Source organism: Schistocerca piceifrons, chromosome 4 (genome assembly GCF_021461385.2).
Source record: "Schistocerca piceifrons isolate TAMUIC-IGC-003096 chromosome 4, iqSchPice1.1, whole genome shotgun sequence".
Taxonomy (NCBI): domain Eukaryota; kingdom Metazoa; phylum Arthropoda; class Insecta; order Orthoptera; family Acrididae; genus Schistocerca; species Schistocerca piceifrons.
Window position 1 is genome coordinate 406,270,567 of NC_060141.1, and position 20,105 is coordinate 406,290,671.

General features: G+C 39.3%; 1 protein-coding gene across 2 annotated transcripts in view; it reads right to left on the bottom strand.

Annotated features, from left to right (window-relative positions):
* LOC124794885 (putative glycerol kinase 5) overlaps nucleotides 1-20,105 on the bottom strand; it is a 405,885-nt gene that overhangs the window by 19,202 nt on the left and 366,578 nt on the right. For both annotated transcript variants that reach the window (XM_047258580.1, XM_047258581.1), the window contains 2 exons: nucleotides 14,862-15,025; nucleotides 3,225-3,358 (listed from right to left, as the gene is read on the bottom strand). In XM_047258580.1, the coding sequence (XP_047114536.1) occupies nucleotides 3,225-3,358; nucleotides 14,862-15,025 (298 nt within the window). The remainder of the gene's footprint in view (nucleotides 1-3,224; nucleotides 3,359-14,861; nucleotides 15,026-20,105) is intronic.

Sequence of the window (20,105 nt, forward strand, 5' to 3'; positions counted from 1 at the left end):
ACCCTCCCTGTGACTTCGTGCTATTCCCAAAACTGAAACTCAAGTTGAAAGGCCATTGGTTTGACACTCTAGAGAGGATTCAAGAAGCATCATTGGCGGTGATAAACACTCTTAAAGAAGAGGTCTTCCAGAAAACGTTTGACCAGTGGCAGAAGTGCTGGGACCAGTGTATATGTGCGGATGGGAACTACTTCGAGGGTGATGGTGACTATTAGTCCAAAGGTAAGGTTTACAACAGATGGCAGCACCAGTACCAAAAATTTTGGACAGCACCTCGTAATAGCACCTCCCCTAACGAAAATATTCAACCGATCTTTTGAACAGGGATGCTTTCTTGGTGTTTTGAAGAATGCTGAAGTCAGATCTCAGTTCAAGAAAGGGCCAAGGGAAGACATCAAAAACTACTGCCCTATTTCTATTCTTCCAGCCCTGTCAGAAGTGTTAGAGAAAGTTGCTGCAAACCAGGTCAAAAATGTTATCGTAAAAAAAAAAGAGAGAGAGAGATATTATTTTAAGTAACCAATCTGGATTTCAACCAGGAAAAAACACTCTGGATGCAGTGAACAACTTTATTGAAAAGATATGCAAATCATTGGATCAGAGGAGTAAAGTTGCAGATATCTTCTGTGATCTAATAAAAGCATTTGACTCAATGAACCACATGCTTATCTACAAATTAGAGAAATAAGGGATTACGGACAATGCTCTAAATTGGTTCTCATCATACTTATACAACAGAAAACAAAGGGTATTTATCACTTCAGATTCAGTGAATTATTATTCTAAGTGGAGTACAGTATCTCAAGGTGTTCCTCAAGGGTCCATTTTGAGGCCAGTACTGTTCCTATTCTACATAAATGACTTACCCCTAAATATAAATTCCCCATCAGTTCTATTTGGAGATGATACTTCTGCTTTAATTGAAGACAACAATGCAGTAAAAATTCCGAGCTCCATCGCAAGCACACTGGATACCTTAGAAAACTTGTTCCACTTAAATGGGTTGAAACCGAACATTGCAAAAAATCCATATGGTACATTTCAAAACCTAACATTCAAAATGTGTGGAACATAAAATACAACATAACAATCAACTTATGGAAGAAGTTGACACAGTCAAATTCCTAGGACTATATATGGACAAGAACATAATCTGGAATACATGTTACTGACTTCCTGTCCAACAATTTTGCAATGCAAATACTAGAAATTTCTGCTGGCTTGAGTACACAAAAAATTGTTTATCACAGTTATTTTGAATCTGTTATTAGATATGGTATAATTTTCTGGTGAAGTTCAAGTAGCGTATCTCGAATACTGAAACTGCAAAAGAAAATTGTCAGATATATGTGTATTGCACAGGAAACAGAGTCTTGTCACCCATTATTGTGGAAACTACAAATCCTAACTGTTCCCTCCTTACACATTTATGAAATTATGATATCCCTACACAGAAGACAAAAGTTATTTGAGGAGATTCATTTTAATTACACTTATAACACAAGAAATAAAAATAATTTTTTGCTACCCACACACCAGTTGAAATTATATGCACAGACTCCACTGTATATGGGGATGACAATATATAACAACTTAATGGGCAAAAACATATTTAATATGAAGTTGGAAATTTTAAAAACAAGGCTACAGCAGGTTCTGTGGGAGAAATGAAGAATTCATAGAGGATGAAATGATAATTTTGGGAAGGGGTAATTAAGTGTTAGATTTTATTGTATGTATATATAACAAAATTCTATTATTATTATTATTATAAAGTTTGTCAAATTCAGCTGTTTTGTGTTTATGGTGAAATTTTACTGCAATTTTGACGTGTCTCCTGTATCTGAAGCAAAAGATTCAGATTATGTACATCATGAGACAAATAAACCACAATTCACAATAATATTTCCAGTACATAAGACAATTTTATTCTAACTCTGCTGGTGTGGTTACATAAAACACAGCCCGTAAACAGAGATGTCTGAATAGTATGTTTTGCTTTAAAAGTACTGTCTCTATACTTAGAAAACTCGTAGCATCATGAGTGGAAGAACACACATTGGCATTTTCTACCAAGTTACAATTCTCAAGGGAGGAGGCTTTATCTCAGTACAGCTGGGTCTATTTGGCACATTTTTGCTGAATAAAGGATTAATTGATTTTGAAAGTCCAGGAAGGAATAACAACAAGATGGAAAGAATAGATTACTACTCATCACATGGAGGATGCAATAGGTCATAGAAACAGGCACAATGAAAGAGATCGCTAAAATATTTAAGCTTTCAGACAATGTTCCTCTTCTGAAGTAGAAAACAGATACACATTCACACAATCATAACTAACAACTTTTCCTACCTTCACAACAAAAGTAAATTCGGTTCATCCTTCAACTTTAGCTGAAAGGATAGTCAAGCAAATAACACCCACTGGTGATATAGATGCATCCATTGTCAAAATGTTGTTGTATTTTATAATTTAGCCCAATTTTTGGATAACGTACATGTTTCAGATGATATTACATACCAGCTGTTGACAACCCACAGGCTTAAGTTTTTTATTCATTTTAAAAAGATTTATCCAATTCTAGTAAAGATAAATGATAGTTTCAGAAGAGGTGGTTGGATGCATATTCCTGGTTGGTACATCTCTTATCTTTAAAAGTAAATATTGTGTATTGTTTGGACAGAATTTAAAAGAGGTGTTTAGGTACCTTTGTGATCAGTGCTGAAAAAGGCTTAAAATATTTCCAAGAAGATGCAAGAGCATGTTCCAAATCCCATATACACCAAGAAGTAGCAACTGGTGTAATTCATTGTCCACAGACAACTGATTTGCATGCAGTCTCCATGGACAGTTTCAAAATCTCTCTGAATGACACCAGTATTATGTATGCCACACTGAACATATGCTGATAAGAAAAAATGGAGGTGCTGAATAAGCAATAATATAAATGGTTTTAGAGCCTGGTTCGCACCATTTTGTGAAGTTCCCTAATGTATGATATGAAACCAAGATTAATTATTTTCTAACTGATCACCTGCAGTGGCATAAAACATTCCATGTTCAGTATTTTTTAGGACCATCTCATTAAGGCACTTATACAGTTATAACAAAGCAGAGCTGTAAACAACACCAGCAGTTTCTTACACACACAACAAAGACAAATTTATGGCACTGGAAAATGTAAATTTCCTTACATCACTTTTATTTATACAGTAACACACCTGCAGCAAGTCCAGCAAGGAAACCTGCCCCCAATGCTGATGTGTCTGCTGTTGTTGAACGTTCAACTTTGACACCTGTCAGGTCAGCTAGCAGTTGAGCCACAAATGTGTTTTGGGACACACCACCATCAATTCTGTAAAAAGAAAAACAATTTATGTGTGATTTTAAATTTTCTCAGCAGAGGAAGATTTTGAATATTTCTTCGTTATTCAGCCAGGTGGCATTGTTCAGAAGAATTGATATTTCAGCAAGCTGTCTTCTTGCCATCTTCAGTTTGATGACTGGCAGTCTTCTGCAAGGTGCCATACTTATATCCCCTACCCCTCTCCACTGGCAGCCTATAGCCAGACGTCTCTGCGTGAGTATCTGTGATGAGGGAAGCATGCTGCCAGGGCAGAATCCACTGTACTCACTCCTGCTACAATCAACGCTGAATGCAGGTCTCTGCCATCACAATGTGTCTGGTCTTTTTCATGTCATGATGGGAGTGGATTTCCCCAGACTGTCACTGTGCTTTAACTGTGCTCACAGCTGGTCTCACACCTTGCTTATTTAAACCTGCTGTCAAATGTTCATTAGTTCATTGTGTAGTCAGATCTCTGCTGCCTCTTTTAGAATACAATCCCAGAAGGTGTTGGACCGTTGTGACAGCTTGGTGCTATTTTAATTCAGCACACGCCCATGGAAGGCTAGACAATCCAGATGGCACAGGAGGGATGCACAATGAATAAATCCCATACGGACAACGAACAGCCAACAAAGGCTGCTTTACCAGAGCACTGCATTTCCCGCTGGAATTTCATAAATTACAATGACACTAAGCTGTTGCAACTATCTTACTTCTCCTGGGATTGTATCCTAAAGAAGGCTGCAGAGTTCTCGCTACACAATGAACTACACTGGTTTTCATTTACACGAGGCCTGGGGGCCACCCTCAAGCATGGTCAAAGCACAACAACAGTCTACGTGGAAATCTGCTCCCACCATGGCAACTGAAGATGATGAGGACATGCCGTCACCACATCAGAATGCCTGAAAATAACAAGAAGTTTCATTGCCAAAAGTTTCCACCTTCTGGACAACATCACCTGGATAAATACCCAATAAATACTCAAGTTAATTTATTTTATTAGTTCAATAATTTATCCTTGAATACCAGTTACCATATTGACTTTTTTGTTATGAATTGCTGACAGAAAAAAGAGAATTTAGTTTCACTTTAAAACAATTATTTGGCAATCACATTACATATCAATGACATCAAATCTATGCAATGGCTACATTTAAATTCCACAAGGGCTGCAAGATTCATTAGCTAAATATCTTTGCCATTCTTGTGTAGAAAGTGCATATTTTGCCATAACTAAGTTCACTACTTCTTTATCAGTCAACTGTTATAAAATATAAATGTTATAGGAAAGTTCTGGTAGGATGTAAATAATTATGGATTAAAGGAGACCACTCTTCAAAAAGCACAAACATTGAGTCATCAATAGCTACATTCAACTTACTAGTTTTCAGAGCAATTCTTTTCCGAGCTAGAGTAAAACACACACACACACACACACACACACACACACACACACACACACACACACTCTCACTCTCTCTCTCTCTCTCTCTCTCTCTCTCTCTCTCTCTCTCTTCCAAGCTAGAGTAAAACACACACACACACACACACACACACTTTTTTTTTTTTTTTTTTTTTTTTACGGGTGTGTGTGTTAGGTGGGTTGGGTAGAGGGAGAGAGGGGCAGAAGACAGGAAGAGTGATTGGGGTTGAGTGGCTAGTGCCTCAAAGGAAGGCAACCAGTTTGCTGGCTACGAAGGTGGGGGAGGGAGGGGTTGCACATACAGGGGTTAACTATGTGATGGACAGTTGTTGGAGCCAGCAGGGCAAGGTGCACACTTAAGGTGATGTGGGTACATTAATTGGGATGGGGTGACAGGGCAGAGGAAGAGAAAACTGTTTGGTGGAGCACGTGGAGATAGTGGGTTGCTAGAGGCCAAGGCCAGGATGATTACAGGAGTGGAGAATATATTGTAAGTGTAACTCCCACCTGTGTAGTTCAGAGAAGCTGGTGGTGTAGGTAAGAATTCAGAAGGGTGGTCTTCTTTGTTCTTGGTAACAGTTTCGCAGTGGCCATTCATCCTGGTAGACAGCTGGTTGGTGCTACATCTACCCATTTATACTCCGCAAGCCACCCAACGGTGTGTGGCGGAGGGTACTTTACGTGCCACTGTCATTACCTCCCTTTCCTGTTCCAGTCGCGTATGGTTCGCGGGAAGAACGACTGTCTGAAAGCCTCCGTGCGCGCTCTAATCTCTCTAATTTTACATTCGTGATCTCCTCGGGAGGTATAAGTAGGGGGAATCAATATATTCGATACCCCATCCAGAAACGCACCCTCTCAAAACCTGGCGAGCAAGCTACACCGCGATGGAGAGCGCCTCTCTTGCAGAGTCTGCCACTTGAGTTTGTTAAACATTTTCGTAACCATGAACCATGGACCTTGCCGTTGGTGGGGAGGCTTGCGTGCCTCAGCGATACAGATAGCCGTACCGTAGGTGCAACCACAACGGAGGGGTATCCGTTGAGAGGCCAGACAAACGTGTGGTTCCTGAAGAGGGGCAGCAGCCTTTTCAGTAGTTGCAAGGGCAACAGTCTGGATGATTGACTGATCTGGTCTTGTAATAATAACCAAAACAGCTGAAAGCAAGGGGAAACTACAGCCGTAATTTTTCCCGAGGGCATGCAGCTTTACTGTATGATTACATGATGATGGCGTCCTCTTGGGTAAAATATTCCGGAGGTAAAATAGTCCCCCATTCGGATCTCCGGGCGGGGACTACTCAAGAGGATGTCGTTATCAGGAGAAAGAAAACTGGCGTTCTACGGATCGGAGCGTGGAATGTCAGATCCCTTAATCGGGCAGGTAAGTTAGAAAATTTAAAAAGGGAAATTGATAGGTTGAAGTTAGATATAGTGGGAATTAGTGAAGTTCGGTGGCAGGAGAAACAAGACTTCTGGTCAGATGACTACAGGGTTATAAACACAAAATCAAATAGGGGTAATGCAGGAGTAGGTTTAATAATGAATAGGAAAATAGGAATGCGGGTAAGCTACTACAAACAGCATAGTGAACGCATTATTGTGGCCAAGATAGATACGAAGCCCACACCTACTACAGTAGTACAAGTTTATATGCCAACTAGCTCTGCAGATGACGAAGAAATTGAAGAAATGTATGATGAAATAAAAGAAATTATTCAGACTGTGAAGGGAGACGAAAATTTAATAGTCATGGGTGACTGGAATTCGAGTGTAGGAAAAGGGAGAGAAGGAAACATAGTAGGTGAATATGGATTGGGGGACAGAAATGAAAGAGGAAGCCGCCTGGTAGAATTTTGCACAGAGCACAACATAATCATAACTAACACTTGGTTTAAGAATCATGAAAGAAGGTTGTATACATGGAAGAACCCTGGAGATACTAAAAGGTATCAGATAGATTATATAATGGTAAGACAGAGATTTAGGAACCAGGTTTTAAATTGTAAGACATTTCCAGGGGCAGATGTGGACTCTGACCACAATCTATTGGTTATGACCTGTAGATTAAAACTGAAGAAACTGCAAAAAGGTGGGAATTTAAGGAGATGGGACCTGGATAAACTAAAAGAACCAGAGGTTGTACAGAGATTCAGGGAGAGCATAAGGGAACAATTGACAGGAATGGGGGAAATAAATACAGTAGAAGAAGAATGGGTAGCTTTGAGGGATGAAGTAGTGAAGGCAGCAGAGGATCAAGTAGGTAAAAAGACGAGGGCTAGTAGAAATCCTTGGGTAACAGAAGAAATATTGAATTTAATTGATGAAAGGAGAAAATATAAAAATGCAGTAAGTGAAACAGGCAAAAAGGAATACAAACATCTCAAAAATGATATCGACAGGAAGTGCAAAATGGCTAAGCAGGGATGGCTAGAGGACAAATGTAAGGATGTAGAGGCCTATCTCACTAGGGGTAAGATAGATACCGCCTACAGGAAAATTAAAGAGACCTTTGGAGATAAGAGAACGACTTGTATGAATATCAAGAGCTCAGATGGAAACCCAGTTCTAAGCAAAGAAGGGAAAGCAGAAAGGTGGAAGGAGTATATAGAGGGTCTATACAAGGGCGATGTACTTGAGGACAATCTTATGGAAATGGAAGAGGATGTAGATGAAGATGAAATGGGAGATATGATACTGCGTGAAGAGTTTGACAGAGCACTGAAAGACCTGAGTCGAAACAAAGCCCCCGGAGTAGACAATATTCCATTGGAACTACTGACGGCCGTGGGTGAGCCAGTCCTGACAAAACTCTACCATCTGGTGAGGAAGATGTATGAGACAGGCGAAATACCCACAGACTTCAAGAAGAATATAATAATTCCAATCCCAAAGAAAGCAGGTGTTGACAGATATGAAAATTACCGAACTATCAGCTTAATAAGTCACAGCTGCAAAATACTAACACGAATTCTTTACAGACGAATGGTAAAACTAGTAGAAGCCAACCTCGGGGAAGATCAGTTTGGATTCCGTAGAAACACTGGAACACGTGAGGCAATACTGACCTTACGACTTATCTTAGAAGAAAGATTAAGGAAAGGCAAACCTACGTTTCTAGCATTTGTAGACTTAGAGAAAGCTTTTGACAATGTTGACTGGAATACTCTCTTTCAAATTCTAAAGGTGGCAGGGGTAAAATACAGGGAGCGAAAGGCTATTTACAATTTGTACAGAAACCAGATGGCAGTTATAAGAGTCGAGGGACATGAAAGGGAAGCAGTGGTTGGGAAGGGAGTAAGACAGGGTTGTAGCCTCTCCCCGATGTTGTTCAATCTGTATATTGAGCAAGCAGTGAAGGAAACAAAAGAAAAATTCGAAGTAGGTATTAAAATTCATGGAGAAGAAATAAAAACTTTGAGGTTCGCCCATGACATTGTAATTCTGTCAGAGACAGCAGAGGACTTGGAAGAGCAGTTGAATGGAATGGACAGTGTCTTGAAAGGAGGATATAAGATGAACATCAACAAAAGCAAAACAAGGATAATGGAATGTAGTCTAATTAAGTCGGGTGATGCTGAGGGAATTAGATTAGGAAATGAGGCACTTAAAGTAGTAAAAGAGTTTTGCTATTTGGGGAGCAAAATAACTGATGATGGTCGAAGTAGAGAGGATATAAAATGTAGGCTGGCAATGGCAAGGAAAGCGTTTCTGAAGAAGAGAAATTTGTTAACATCCAGTATTGATTTAAGTGTCAGGAAGTCATTTCTGAAAGTATTCGTATGGAGTGTAGCCATGTATGGAAGTGAAACATGGATGATAAATAGTTTGGACAAGAAGAGAATAGAAGCTTTCGAAATGTGGTGCTACAGAAGAATGCTGAAGATTAGGTGGGTAGATCACATAACTAATGAGGAAGTATTGAATAGGATTGGGGAGAAGAGAAGTTTGTGGCACAACTTGACCAGAAGAAGGGATCGGTTGGTAGGACATGTTCTGAGGCATCAAGGGATCACCAATTTAGTATTGGAGGGCAGCGTGGAGGGTAAAAATCGTAGAGGGAGACCAAGAGATGAATACACTAAGCAGATTCAGAAGGATGTAGGTTGCAGTAGGTACTGGGAGATGAAAAAGCTTGCACAAGATAGAGTAGCATGGAGAGCTGCATCAAACCAGTCTCAGGACTGAAGACCACAACAACAACAACAACAAATCACGGTTACTAAATAACCCTGTGACGAAACGCGCCGCTCTTCTTTGGATCTTCTCTATCTCCTCCGTCAACCTGATCTGGTACGGATCCCACACTGATGAGCAATACTCAAGTATAGGTCGAACGAGTGTTTTGTATGCCACCTCCTTTGTTGATGGACTACATTTTCTAAGGACTCTCCCAATGAATCTCAACCTGGTACCCGCCTTACCAACAATTAATTTTATATGATCATTCCACTTCAAATCGTTCCGCATGCATACTCCCAGATATTTTACAGAAGTAACTGCTACCAGTGTTTGTTCCGCTATCATATAATCATACAATAAAGGATCCTTCTTTCTATGTATTTGCAATACATTACATTTGTCTATGTTAAGGGTCAGTTGCCACTCCCTGCACCAAGTGCCTATCCGCTGCAGATCTTCCTGCATTTCGCTACAATTTTCTAATGCTGCAACTTCTCTGTATACTACAGCATCATCCGCGAAAAGCCGCATGGAACTTCCGACACTATCTACTCGGTCATTTATATATATTGTGAAAAGCAATCGTCCCATAACACTCCCCTGTGGCACGCCAGAGGTTACCTTAACGTCTGTAGACGTCTCTCCATTGATAACAACATGCTGTGTTCTGTTTGCTAAAAACTCTTCAATCCAGCCACACAGCTGGTCTGACATTCCGCAGGCTCTTACTTTGTTTATCAGGCGACAGTGCGGAACTGTATCGAACGCCTTCCAGAAGTCAAGAAAAATAGCATCTACCTGGGAGCCTGTATCTAATATTTTCTGGGTCTCATGAACAAATAAAGCGAATTGGGTCTCACACAATTGCTGTTTCCGGAATCCATGTTGATTCTTACATAGTAGATTCTGGGTTTCCAAAAACGACATGATACTCGAGCAAAAAACATGTTCTAAAATTCTACAACAGATTGACGTCAGAGATATAGGTCTATAGTTTTGCGCATCTGCTCGACGACCCTTCTTGGGACTGGGACTACCTGTGCTCTTTTCCAATCATTTGGAACCTTCCGTTCCTCTAGAGACTTGCGGTACACGGCTGTTAGAAGGGGGGCAAGTTCTTTCGCGTACTCTGTGTAGAATCAAATTGGTATCCCATCAGGTCCAGTGGACTTTCCTCTGTTGAGTGATTCCAGTTGCTTTTCTATTCCTTGGACACTTATTTTGATGTCAGCCATTTTTTCGTTTGTGCGAGGATTTAGAGAAGGATCTGCAGTGCGGTCTTCCTCTGTGAAACAGCTTTGGAAAAAGGTGTTTAGTATTTCAGCTTTACGCGTGGCATCCTCTGTTTCAATGCCATCATCATCCTGGAGTGTCTGGATATGCTGTTTCGAGCCACTTACTGATTTAACGTAAGACCAGAACTTCCTAGGATTTTCTGTCAAGTTGGTACATAGAATTTCACTTTCAAATTCACTGAACGCTATGTTATATGACATGGCTTGTTGCACAGGTGGCTCAGCCTCTGGTGGGGTAAGGCAAGCCTGTGACAGGACAGGAGTACGAGGTGCTGGGTGCGTGGATTGGGCAGGCCTCGCACCTTGGTCTACCACAGTCCTGGATCCCTATTTGTCACTGTTAATGCTACCTGCCTATACACCAACATCCCTCATGTCCGTAAACTTCCCGCTACAGAACTCTACCTCTCCCAATGTCCTTCAGACTCCAAACCCACCACCTCATTCCTTATACACCTTACTAGCTGTACCCTGACACACAATAAACACAACACACAACTACTTCTCCTTTGAAAAGAGGATACATAAACTAGTCTGTAACAAAGAGTACCTGCATTCTGACAGCTGCCATCCCTTCCACACGACACCAAAAAGCCCTCACATACCACCTAGCCACCTGTGGACTAGCCACCTGCGGACAACGTACCTGCAGGGATGAGAAATTCCTTGCCAAGTACGCTGAAGGTCTCATGAAAGACAAGCACTACCCCCAAACCAAGTCCAACTCCACCCATCCAGCATCTCCTACTACAATCCATCATTTGCCTATCTTACCCTATCAGAGGCCAGATCACCTGCGAGAGCAGCCACATCATATACCAACTCTACTGCATATGCTGCACAGCTTTTATGTCAGTATGACTACCAACCAACTGTCTACCAGGATGAATCGCCACTACCAGACTGTTGCCAAGAACAAAGTTGGCCACCTGGGGATACAACAAGCAGCTGAGCCTAACATGCCCAATTTCAATGGCTGCTTCACAACCCAGGCCATGCCGATCCTTCCCTCCACCACCATGCCGATCCTTCCCTCTCTGAACTATTCATGTGGGAGTTACCTTTACACATCCTCCACTCCAAACTTGTCACATGTCCATAATTCTGGCCATTTTAATTTGTGCATCTGCTTGCTGGCTCCAAAATTGGGGGGAGGGGGTGGGGCACTGATCTACAGCTAGCTGCGAGGCAGTAGCGTAAGTGCCCTTTCTGGCGGACAAGAGGTGCACATTTGAGATGAAGAGAAAGCAGTCAGCTCTGTGATTCGGTGTCCATAGACCTTCTGGTTTGATTGCTGAAACAGCATTGTGGGGCTTGGGCATAATAGGGCAAAGAGTTAATGGTTGGTGCCTGTAACCAAATTGTTGACCTGCAGCTTTTTCAAACATTAATTCCACACAACTGGTCTGAGTTATCAGTTTGAAAGGATTGCATTACACAGTGTGTGGGTTTGTTGATCCAAAATGCAGATACCCAGTTATTGAGTGGACGCTGTTCTTGTATGTTGGTTTGTCTTTTATCATAGGTTTTTTTTTACGTTTTTAGTTAATGCCATTGCCATACTTGGCAGCTGTCTTGTGTGGGCATGGTCTCATGGGTGAAACTTTGGCTGGCACACAGGTGGATCTTGTTCCATTATTGCTGTAACCATGAGCACTTTGTTTCACTTTTGTGCCAAGTGTTCACTATTGGGTTATAGAAAGAATCTTGTAATGAAGAAAGATGGTGTTGTGTGTAAAGCAACCAGGACTGGAATTGTGAGGAAACACTCAGACAGCAGGCACCACAACCTAAACTATGGACTTTGTGTGCTGGGTTATGGGCATTGATCAAGGTCAATGTTGTTGAGTTTATGTGAAGTGTTTGCACAGGTTGCAGCCTATGTCATACATTCCAGCAATGTACTATGGTACTGCTGTTGTTCAGCTTGTCTTGCTTGAGTCTACAGCAAGTTGTTAGTTGTTCATTTTCTTTAACTCTGTGTTGATTGCAATAACGGGTTTATATTGATATTTTACACCCTTGCGTGGGTGTGTGATTCCAGAAATTATGCATGTGTGCTGATCATGCAAGACTTTATTTATTTGGAATTCTTGTTGAGATTTTTATTTTTTGGTGTCATATGTGCAATACAAGTGAGAGGTTTGCTTGTCAGCAGTAGTGCTTCTGAAAGTATTATGCACCTCCGGCATTCTGGTGAAAAATGCCAGGAAGTATATTTAAGGTTTTGTGACAGCAAGTGTGAGCAGAAAACATAATTTTCTAAGTTTTGATAAAGCACAGTCTGCATGGCTTTTTTTATACTGGTGATCACTGTTGTATTTAATTCCAATCACAAGCACTAATATTAAAAGAATTTCCTTGCATCTCAATAGAACTATCCCTTAGTTTTAAGTTTAGATGTGGTGCAGCACAATCCACTAGGCTATTATACTTATTAGTTATGTAGCATAAGGAAACCTCTGAAAACCTAAGGGCTGTTGTGCTGGTCTCCTTTAGAATATATCTATCTTAAGGCATGCTAACCTACCTAAACTGTCCTGCATGAGAAATGAATTTCTTGGGCTGCTGATGTTTCGGCATGCAGCAAGTGTATTGGATAACACTGTGCAGCCAAATTGGTGCATCAGGCACAAGTAGTTCCATGTTACATGTTTTTTATCCAGTGGTGATGAGGGAAAAGGGTTCATTAATTGTTCTAAGCATCATGGTGGAGTAATTCTTGAGGCAAGGACAGACTACATAACCTATGGATTCACTTGCTTTGGTTATTCTATTGTGCAAGCCTGTTGACAGGGAAACTTGATAAGTGGCATTAATTATCAAAAGCTGAGTGAATACTATCACATCACTAAAGTTCAATTTTTTAAGTAATGACAACATTTAGAGTCAGTTTTGAAATTTCTTTTTTTAAAGTGAGAATCTGTAGATTTTGGAAAGATTTTTTAAAATATTTTATTTCTTCAGGGCTATATAATTTTGTTAATACTGTATGATTAAACTTTAATCTTTTGGCATCAATTTCAAAATTTTTAAAATGAGAATTTTTGTATCTTAGAAAGTTTTTAAGACTACAAAAATTTATTAATACTGGTTTATGAAACTTTAAAATTAATATCCCTTCTGAATGTTATTGATGTAAAATTGTCCTATCATTCCATATTCATCTCACATGCCATGCTGTGTGTCATATGTAAATATGTAAGAGATTGATGATGTGATTGGGCAGTGGTTCTTACACCAAACTCAGTTACAGGTCTTTGACCATTACTGGAGGATCAGTGGTGCCTGACATCGACTTCCAAGCCGTTGGTCCTGCAGCCATGACGGAGTCTCTATGATAGCCTGAAAAATTATTGAACTTGCCACACACAAATGTTTCAATAAATGAGATAAAGCTCAACCTAGTTAGTTAATAAAAGTCCAGTCCTCCATTCCTAACGACTAAAATTTCAGTTCACTGTAACTGTCCTGGCCTCAATCTCCATTCTTCCTCCAACCTATCACTCTCTCCCAATTAACACCCCACATTATCTTCAGCAGGCACCCCCCCCCCCCACCACCACCACCACCACCACCACCACCACCAGCTCCAGTGACTGTATCATATGACCAGCCCATGTACCTGCCACTGCCACTCTTCTCTCCCGCACACCTAGCTGGGAAAGTGCCTACCTCCCTCCGAGCCACTAGCCACCCACTCCAATCCTTCTACCTGCCTCCACCCCTCTGTCCCCTCTACCCATCCCATGTGACTCTACCCCCACCACAACCTAGTCCACCTGCTGAAATGCAGCACTGGCACTGTTTGCCCTGCTGGAAACATATAGGGATATAGGCAGGCACATGTGTTGTACTCTAGCTTGAAAAAGGATTACTCTGAAAGCTAGTAAGTGTTCTTTGTTTTTGTTTGTGCCTATTGACAACTTAATGGTTCTGCTTATTGGTAAGTGGTCTCCTTTAATCCAAATGTAATGTAATATACTAATTTCTGGATAACTTTTTACTTCTGCAGGTATATTTTTATATCATACACTAAAATCCAATACTGAGTGCTAAAATCAAGTCAAACTTTAATTTCATAATTTGCTAATACATAATAGAAACATACTGATGTGATTTTCTACCAGTTTAATATATGAGAACCTTGACTACAACTCTGTCTACATCTATCAGTTTTCTAAGTAACCTGATAAGAAAACCCATTTTAAAATTTTTCTTGGTACATATTACATAGCAGTTATTCAACTATGAACTACTGACTGAGCGTATCCTGTAACAATAGCTATGGCCCATGAGTGCACATACTGCACTAAATGGTGTAACAAGAATCAGAGCAGCTATTACTTCTCTGAGGATTACCCCTCTCCATCACCATATCATCCTTAAACATGGCAGGCCTGTGTGAGGCTACGGGGTGATGAACCCAAAACATCAAAGTTTGGTGTTCATGATCCCAATAATTTAAGAAAAATATGACTGGAATGACAGTCACTGATGTGTTCTCACTCATGAACAGTGCTACTCAACCAGAGCCCAAAGAACCATTCACTAATTACATGGGCTATTAAAGTCATATTTTATCACACTTACTTGCTGCTACTTACCGTATACTAGTACATGTGTAATTGGCCTCTTCTTTCAGTGCTTCATATAACTGCAGCACTCGGAAAACCAAGCTTTCCAAAATGGCTCTAACTATATGTGCTCTTTCTGTTTGGGGAGTTACACCAAGGAATCCTGCAGTTGCTTGAGGATTGTTCACTGGTGCCTACAAATTATAATGGTTTGGAAACTCATTATACAATTGCAAAGAAAAGTATTGATTTACATCTAGCCTATACAGTGTAATATGCTTTAGAACTACAAACACTGACATTGACGACCATAAGTCAAGAGACTCTTAATATAAAATTAATAATGGTCTCTGATGAGTCCAACATAAGGGTAAAGAAATGTCTTTTAGTTCATGAATAACAATCCACCATCTCTCTGTACTCTTGCCTTTTAGGTTTTTGTTACAGTAAGTATTACAGAGTGAAAGTTCTATTATCTGTATAATTGATATCAAAATGCAGAACTTTCATTGTACACAATATTGTTATACTCAAACACAAACTTCTGACAACTGCAAATATGACTCAATATCACAGAAGTACTTCTGATTTTTCTCAAAAACATACAAGGTCAGTACTTATGGACCTCTGACAACTGACACTTCATCATACATGGTGCATTCCAAGTAACTGATAGCTGATAAAGAATATCAAAGACTACAGCTCACTGAAGTGGAATTTGTGATATAGTGGTCCTCGTGCATGTTCATGAAAGTAATAATGTATCTGAATAATATTAAGTTCAGTAAAAAAAATTATATTGGAAAATTATATCATCTTCACTAACATTCATTTTGAAATTACAGGAGGGAAGCTTTCAGGTGTGCTAATATGTTTATTGGAGACAATCAGCATTACGATTTAGTTAAAATATTGAAATTATACGATTTAAAGAAACAAAAGCTTAGTTACAGATTTATTTTTTATTTATAAATTAGTAAGAAATATTCTTAGTTCTATTGGTTCTAGTGGTTTATACCAATAATGAGTTTTGTGTCTGATTTGTAACATATATTTGTGAACTTGGATACTACTATGTGTTTAATCAGTGAGGTACACTGTTATGTTCATACATAATGTCAGCCAAGAAAAAAAAAAAAAAAAAAGAGTTCTACTGAAGTAACTGGGTGTGGCATAGGTTTCATTTTGAATTTATAAGTAATTAGAACATTATTGGTTATAATATGAAAATAGTATTACTTTAAATACATGCAATACTTCAAAAAACCTTATACACATGTCTCACAAGGTAATGAGTGCTATTGATAACAGACTCAAGTTGGCTCCTTATTTCTAAGATTTCCACAAAGTTTTTGACTGTGTTCATTAGAAAGGACTTCTAATCAGGTGGCTTGCTATCAAGTACTGTCTCAGTCATGTGACAGGTTTGTTGGAAAATGACAAATTAACATTTGTGTTTTTATGTGTCTGTAAATTGTTTGCCATCATAATGTTGGTGTAAGAGCACTACTATGTTTCGGATGTAGCAAAAAAAGAAGGTTGTTACTCTAATGTTATTGTAATTCAACTTTCTTTGTGTGCAAGAAAACAACATACAATAAATGGAAAAGTGTGAGTTAAATTGAGTTTTTAATTACCATAGTTCACAAAAAATTGGTGATTCCAACATGATTGGTAAGATGACAATATTTGGAACATGATTTGTGTCAAAATTTTTAATGTAACAACGAAAACAATCAATTATTGATAAAATTATTTAATTGGATAGATAAAAAATCTACTCATCACATAGTGGCAGAACATACACATTAAAGACTGTTGTGATTGGTAAACTTTCGGAGCCAGTGGCTTCTTCTTCAGGAAGAAGGGTTGAAGGGCAAGGAAGAAGGGTGAAGGAAAAGGACCGGAGAGGAGGTCTAGGAAAAGGGGTAGATTTTGGGAAAGACACCCAGAATCGTGGGTCAGGGGAGACTTACTGTACAGGATGAAAAGGAAAGACTGATTGTTGGATAAGATTTGAAAACGTTTTCAAATCTCATCTGATGCAGTCTCCAACAACAGTCTTTCATTCTCATTCCGTACAGTAGGTCTCCCATGACTCACGGTTCTGGTTGACTTTCCCAAAATCTACCCCTTTTCCTAGACCTCTCCAGTCCTTTTCCTTCACCCTTCTTCCTTTCCCTTCAACCCTTCTGCCTGAAGAAGGAGCCACTGGCTCTGAAAGCTTGCCAATCACAACAGTCTTTTATGTGTGTGTTGTGCCTCCACATTATGTGTCTTCTACTAAGCTCCTGATGATGGTGCTGGTAGAACAGTGCAGAGACATTTCAGTCTCAGATAAAACGCCATTTCATAACAACTCAGCATGTAAAGAAAGCAAAAAATGTGATTAAAGGCATCCTCTGTGTGAAATGTAACTTCTGGTTACATGAAAAGTGTGCAAATGTGAATCTCAATTTCATAAATGATGATATTAGGTGGTCATGTCATAACTGTGTTAGTGATGAAAGTGAAGATTTTCTCAACACAATAAATTCAAAAGACAAAATTATCAAGTTACCGAATAGTGACATTGAGATACTCAGATGCTCAGAAAAGAAATAATACTCTTGAAGCATGAAAATGCAAAACTATTAAATAAAAAACCTTTATGGATTCATGGAAACAGTGAATCAGTGAAGGACAATGGCCAAAAGAAAAAAAAAAAGTCAAATTCAAAGCATTAAAAGTGATATGCACACCAAAAAAAAGTGATAATATTGATGAAGATTGTGCACAAAGAAATACAAAATATGTTGAACCTAGAAATAAATATAAGTGGATTGCAGTAACATACAAAAACAAAGTGAGAAAGCATGACATGTGAGACAAACAAAGCACAGGAAATGACTTCTCAATAATTGGCAATTCACTAATTAAAAACATTGCAGTACCAAATTCTAAAATTGATGTCCGCCCAGGGATAGGTATACATCATGTAAATAATCATTTCAAGGACATGCAGACAACAAAACACAAGGCATTCCTGCTGCTAAAATTGCAATGAAAACTATAAAGGTCTTTTCATCCACAAGCGAACGAACTCACTACATAACAACAGTGAAGAAGAGCTCATAAACGAAGCATGAAATCTGATCCGGACAGCGAAAAATGTGTATCCAGCATCAAAGTTAATTATAAGTAGTATCCTGTGCAGAAGGTCGGTAAGTGAGAAATACATAGACAGGACAAACAACCCCATCAGAGAGCAGTGCAACAGACTTGGTGCAGTTTTCATTGATTTGAATAAGTTTATCAGTCATAAATATTTAGGACAGCATGGGTTGCATCTGAACAGGCTAGGATCAGCAACATTCAGCAATATGTACAGTGGTATTTGTAAGATCATACTTAGTAAGGGAAACTAGCAGGCAGAGATGGGTGTGTAAAAACTGATTACGAAGTTGAAACGAAAATACAAAAAGTGTGTTTCAAAACAGATGTAAATTAGGGATATTCAAAACACTAAAAATATGATTGTAATGCAATTGAACATAAATGGGTTAAGCTCAAACTACACAAATGGCAGAGAAACAAACTTAACGAGTTGCAAATCATTTTGTGAGAAATACCGAATATCAAGGTTGTATGTTCAAATGAAAACTGGATTACAAAGGATAGTATCAAAATCTTAAATAACCTTGATAATTTTTATGTTGTCAGCAGCTTCTGTAGGAGTAATTGAACATGACGAGGATTGTGCATACTTGTGGAAAGATCAATGGGATATACAGCAAGATTCAATTTCGATTTCCTTGTATGTTTGAAAGCTGCTGCGTAGTGTTAGGGCAAAATATTGTAATTTTATGTGTGTTTATAACTCCTAGTGCAGAAATAACAAAACATTTTTTGTTGAAATTCCAGTGTCTATTGCAAAAACTTCAAAAAGAAACCAAGAAAACAGCCATAATAACTGCTGATTTCAACACAGACCTAGCCAGTGAAGCCAACAGTTCAACAAATTTCATTGGTACGATTCAAATATCAAGTTTCAGTGCTAATTTTGCTGATTTTACTTGAGTAAACGAAATGTCAGCAAGTAAAGATACTGTTTTAACCAACTATACTTACACTGAGGCAAGTAAATTTCGTTTAGATTTAGGACTTTCTGATCATTGTGCTCTCTTTATGGAGTTACCAAAAACAACAGAACCTTGCTTGAAAAAAACCTACACCAGACACCAGTTCAGCAAGGAAAATATGAACTTATTCCATCATAAATTAAATAAGGTGGAGTGGGCTATAGATCATAGTATTTCATATAAAAACTTTGCTACTTTCTTGGAGAAGTTCCTACATGTTTTTATTGAAACCAGTCCCTTACTGTACATCATAATAAAGTGGGAAATCAAGTAAAGTGGATTACTGAAGGAATAAAAGTCTCAAGAGCACAAAAACAACAGCTACATAAGGAATTAAAGCATAACAGAAGCCCTGATTTTGTTTCCTATGTAAAAAATTACAAAAATGTTTTCGGAAAAGTTGTAAAGGCTGCAAAAGAACAGGCAAATAATAGATTTATTCTGGATAGTGAAAACATATCAAAGGCATAGTGATCAGTCATCAAAGCTGAAACAGGTGCCACAGCTAGAGGCCAAGACATTCCTGCAATAAAGATGCAGAACAAAACTATTGTGTTGTGACTCGCCGATAATTCAAAGCGCCACCGCGTAATTACACGCGTCCTCTACGTGCGGCGCTGTCTGCCAGCCACGCAGCAGCTGTGCCACCTAAACGGCCAGCCGAGCAGCGGCCGCTAGACTGGGACTAAGTGCTCATTCGAATGCTAACGTGTACACATGTCTTGCTTGTCAACTTACTCTGTGACTTATATGTGTTGTGTCATTCTGAAATATATGTGTTAAACTTGACGTTATAACAATTGGCGATGAGGTAGTGGATTTTTCCTTTTCACCGTTGACCCACAGGGTTCCATGGCTACTGTCGAGCAACTATTGCAAAATCTCCTTGAACAGCAAATGCTTCTAACAGCGGCGATTCGCGATTTCGTCGCGGCGTCAAATGCGGGGCGTTTCTCGTCGTTGGCTATACCTCCTTTTCCTCCTTACAACGAGACGGCGGAAGACTGGTCTGATTATGAAAAAGGTCTTCGACAGCACTTCTTGGCATTTCATGTCACGGACGAACAACCATGTAAGTCTCTGTTCCTTTCCTGGATTTCACCTCAAATGTATCGGTTGTTGTCGCAATTGGCTCCTTTGAAGGATCCTGCAT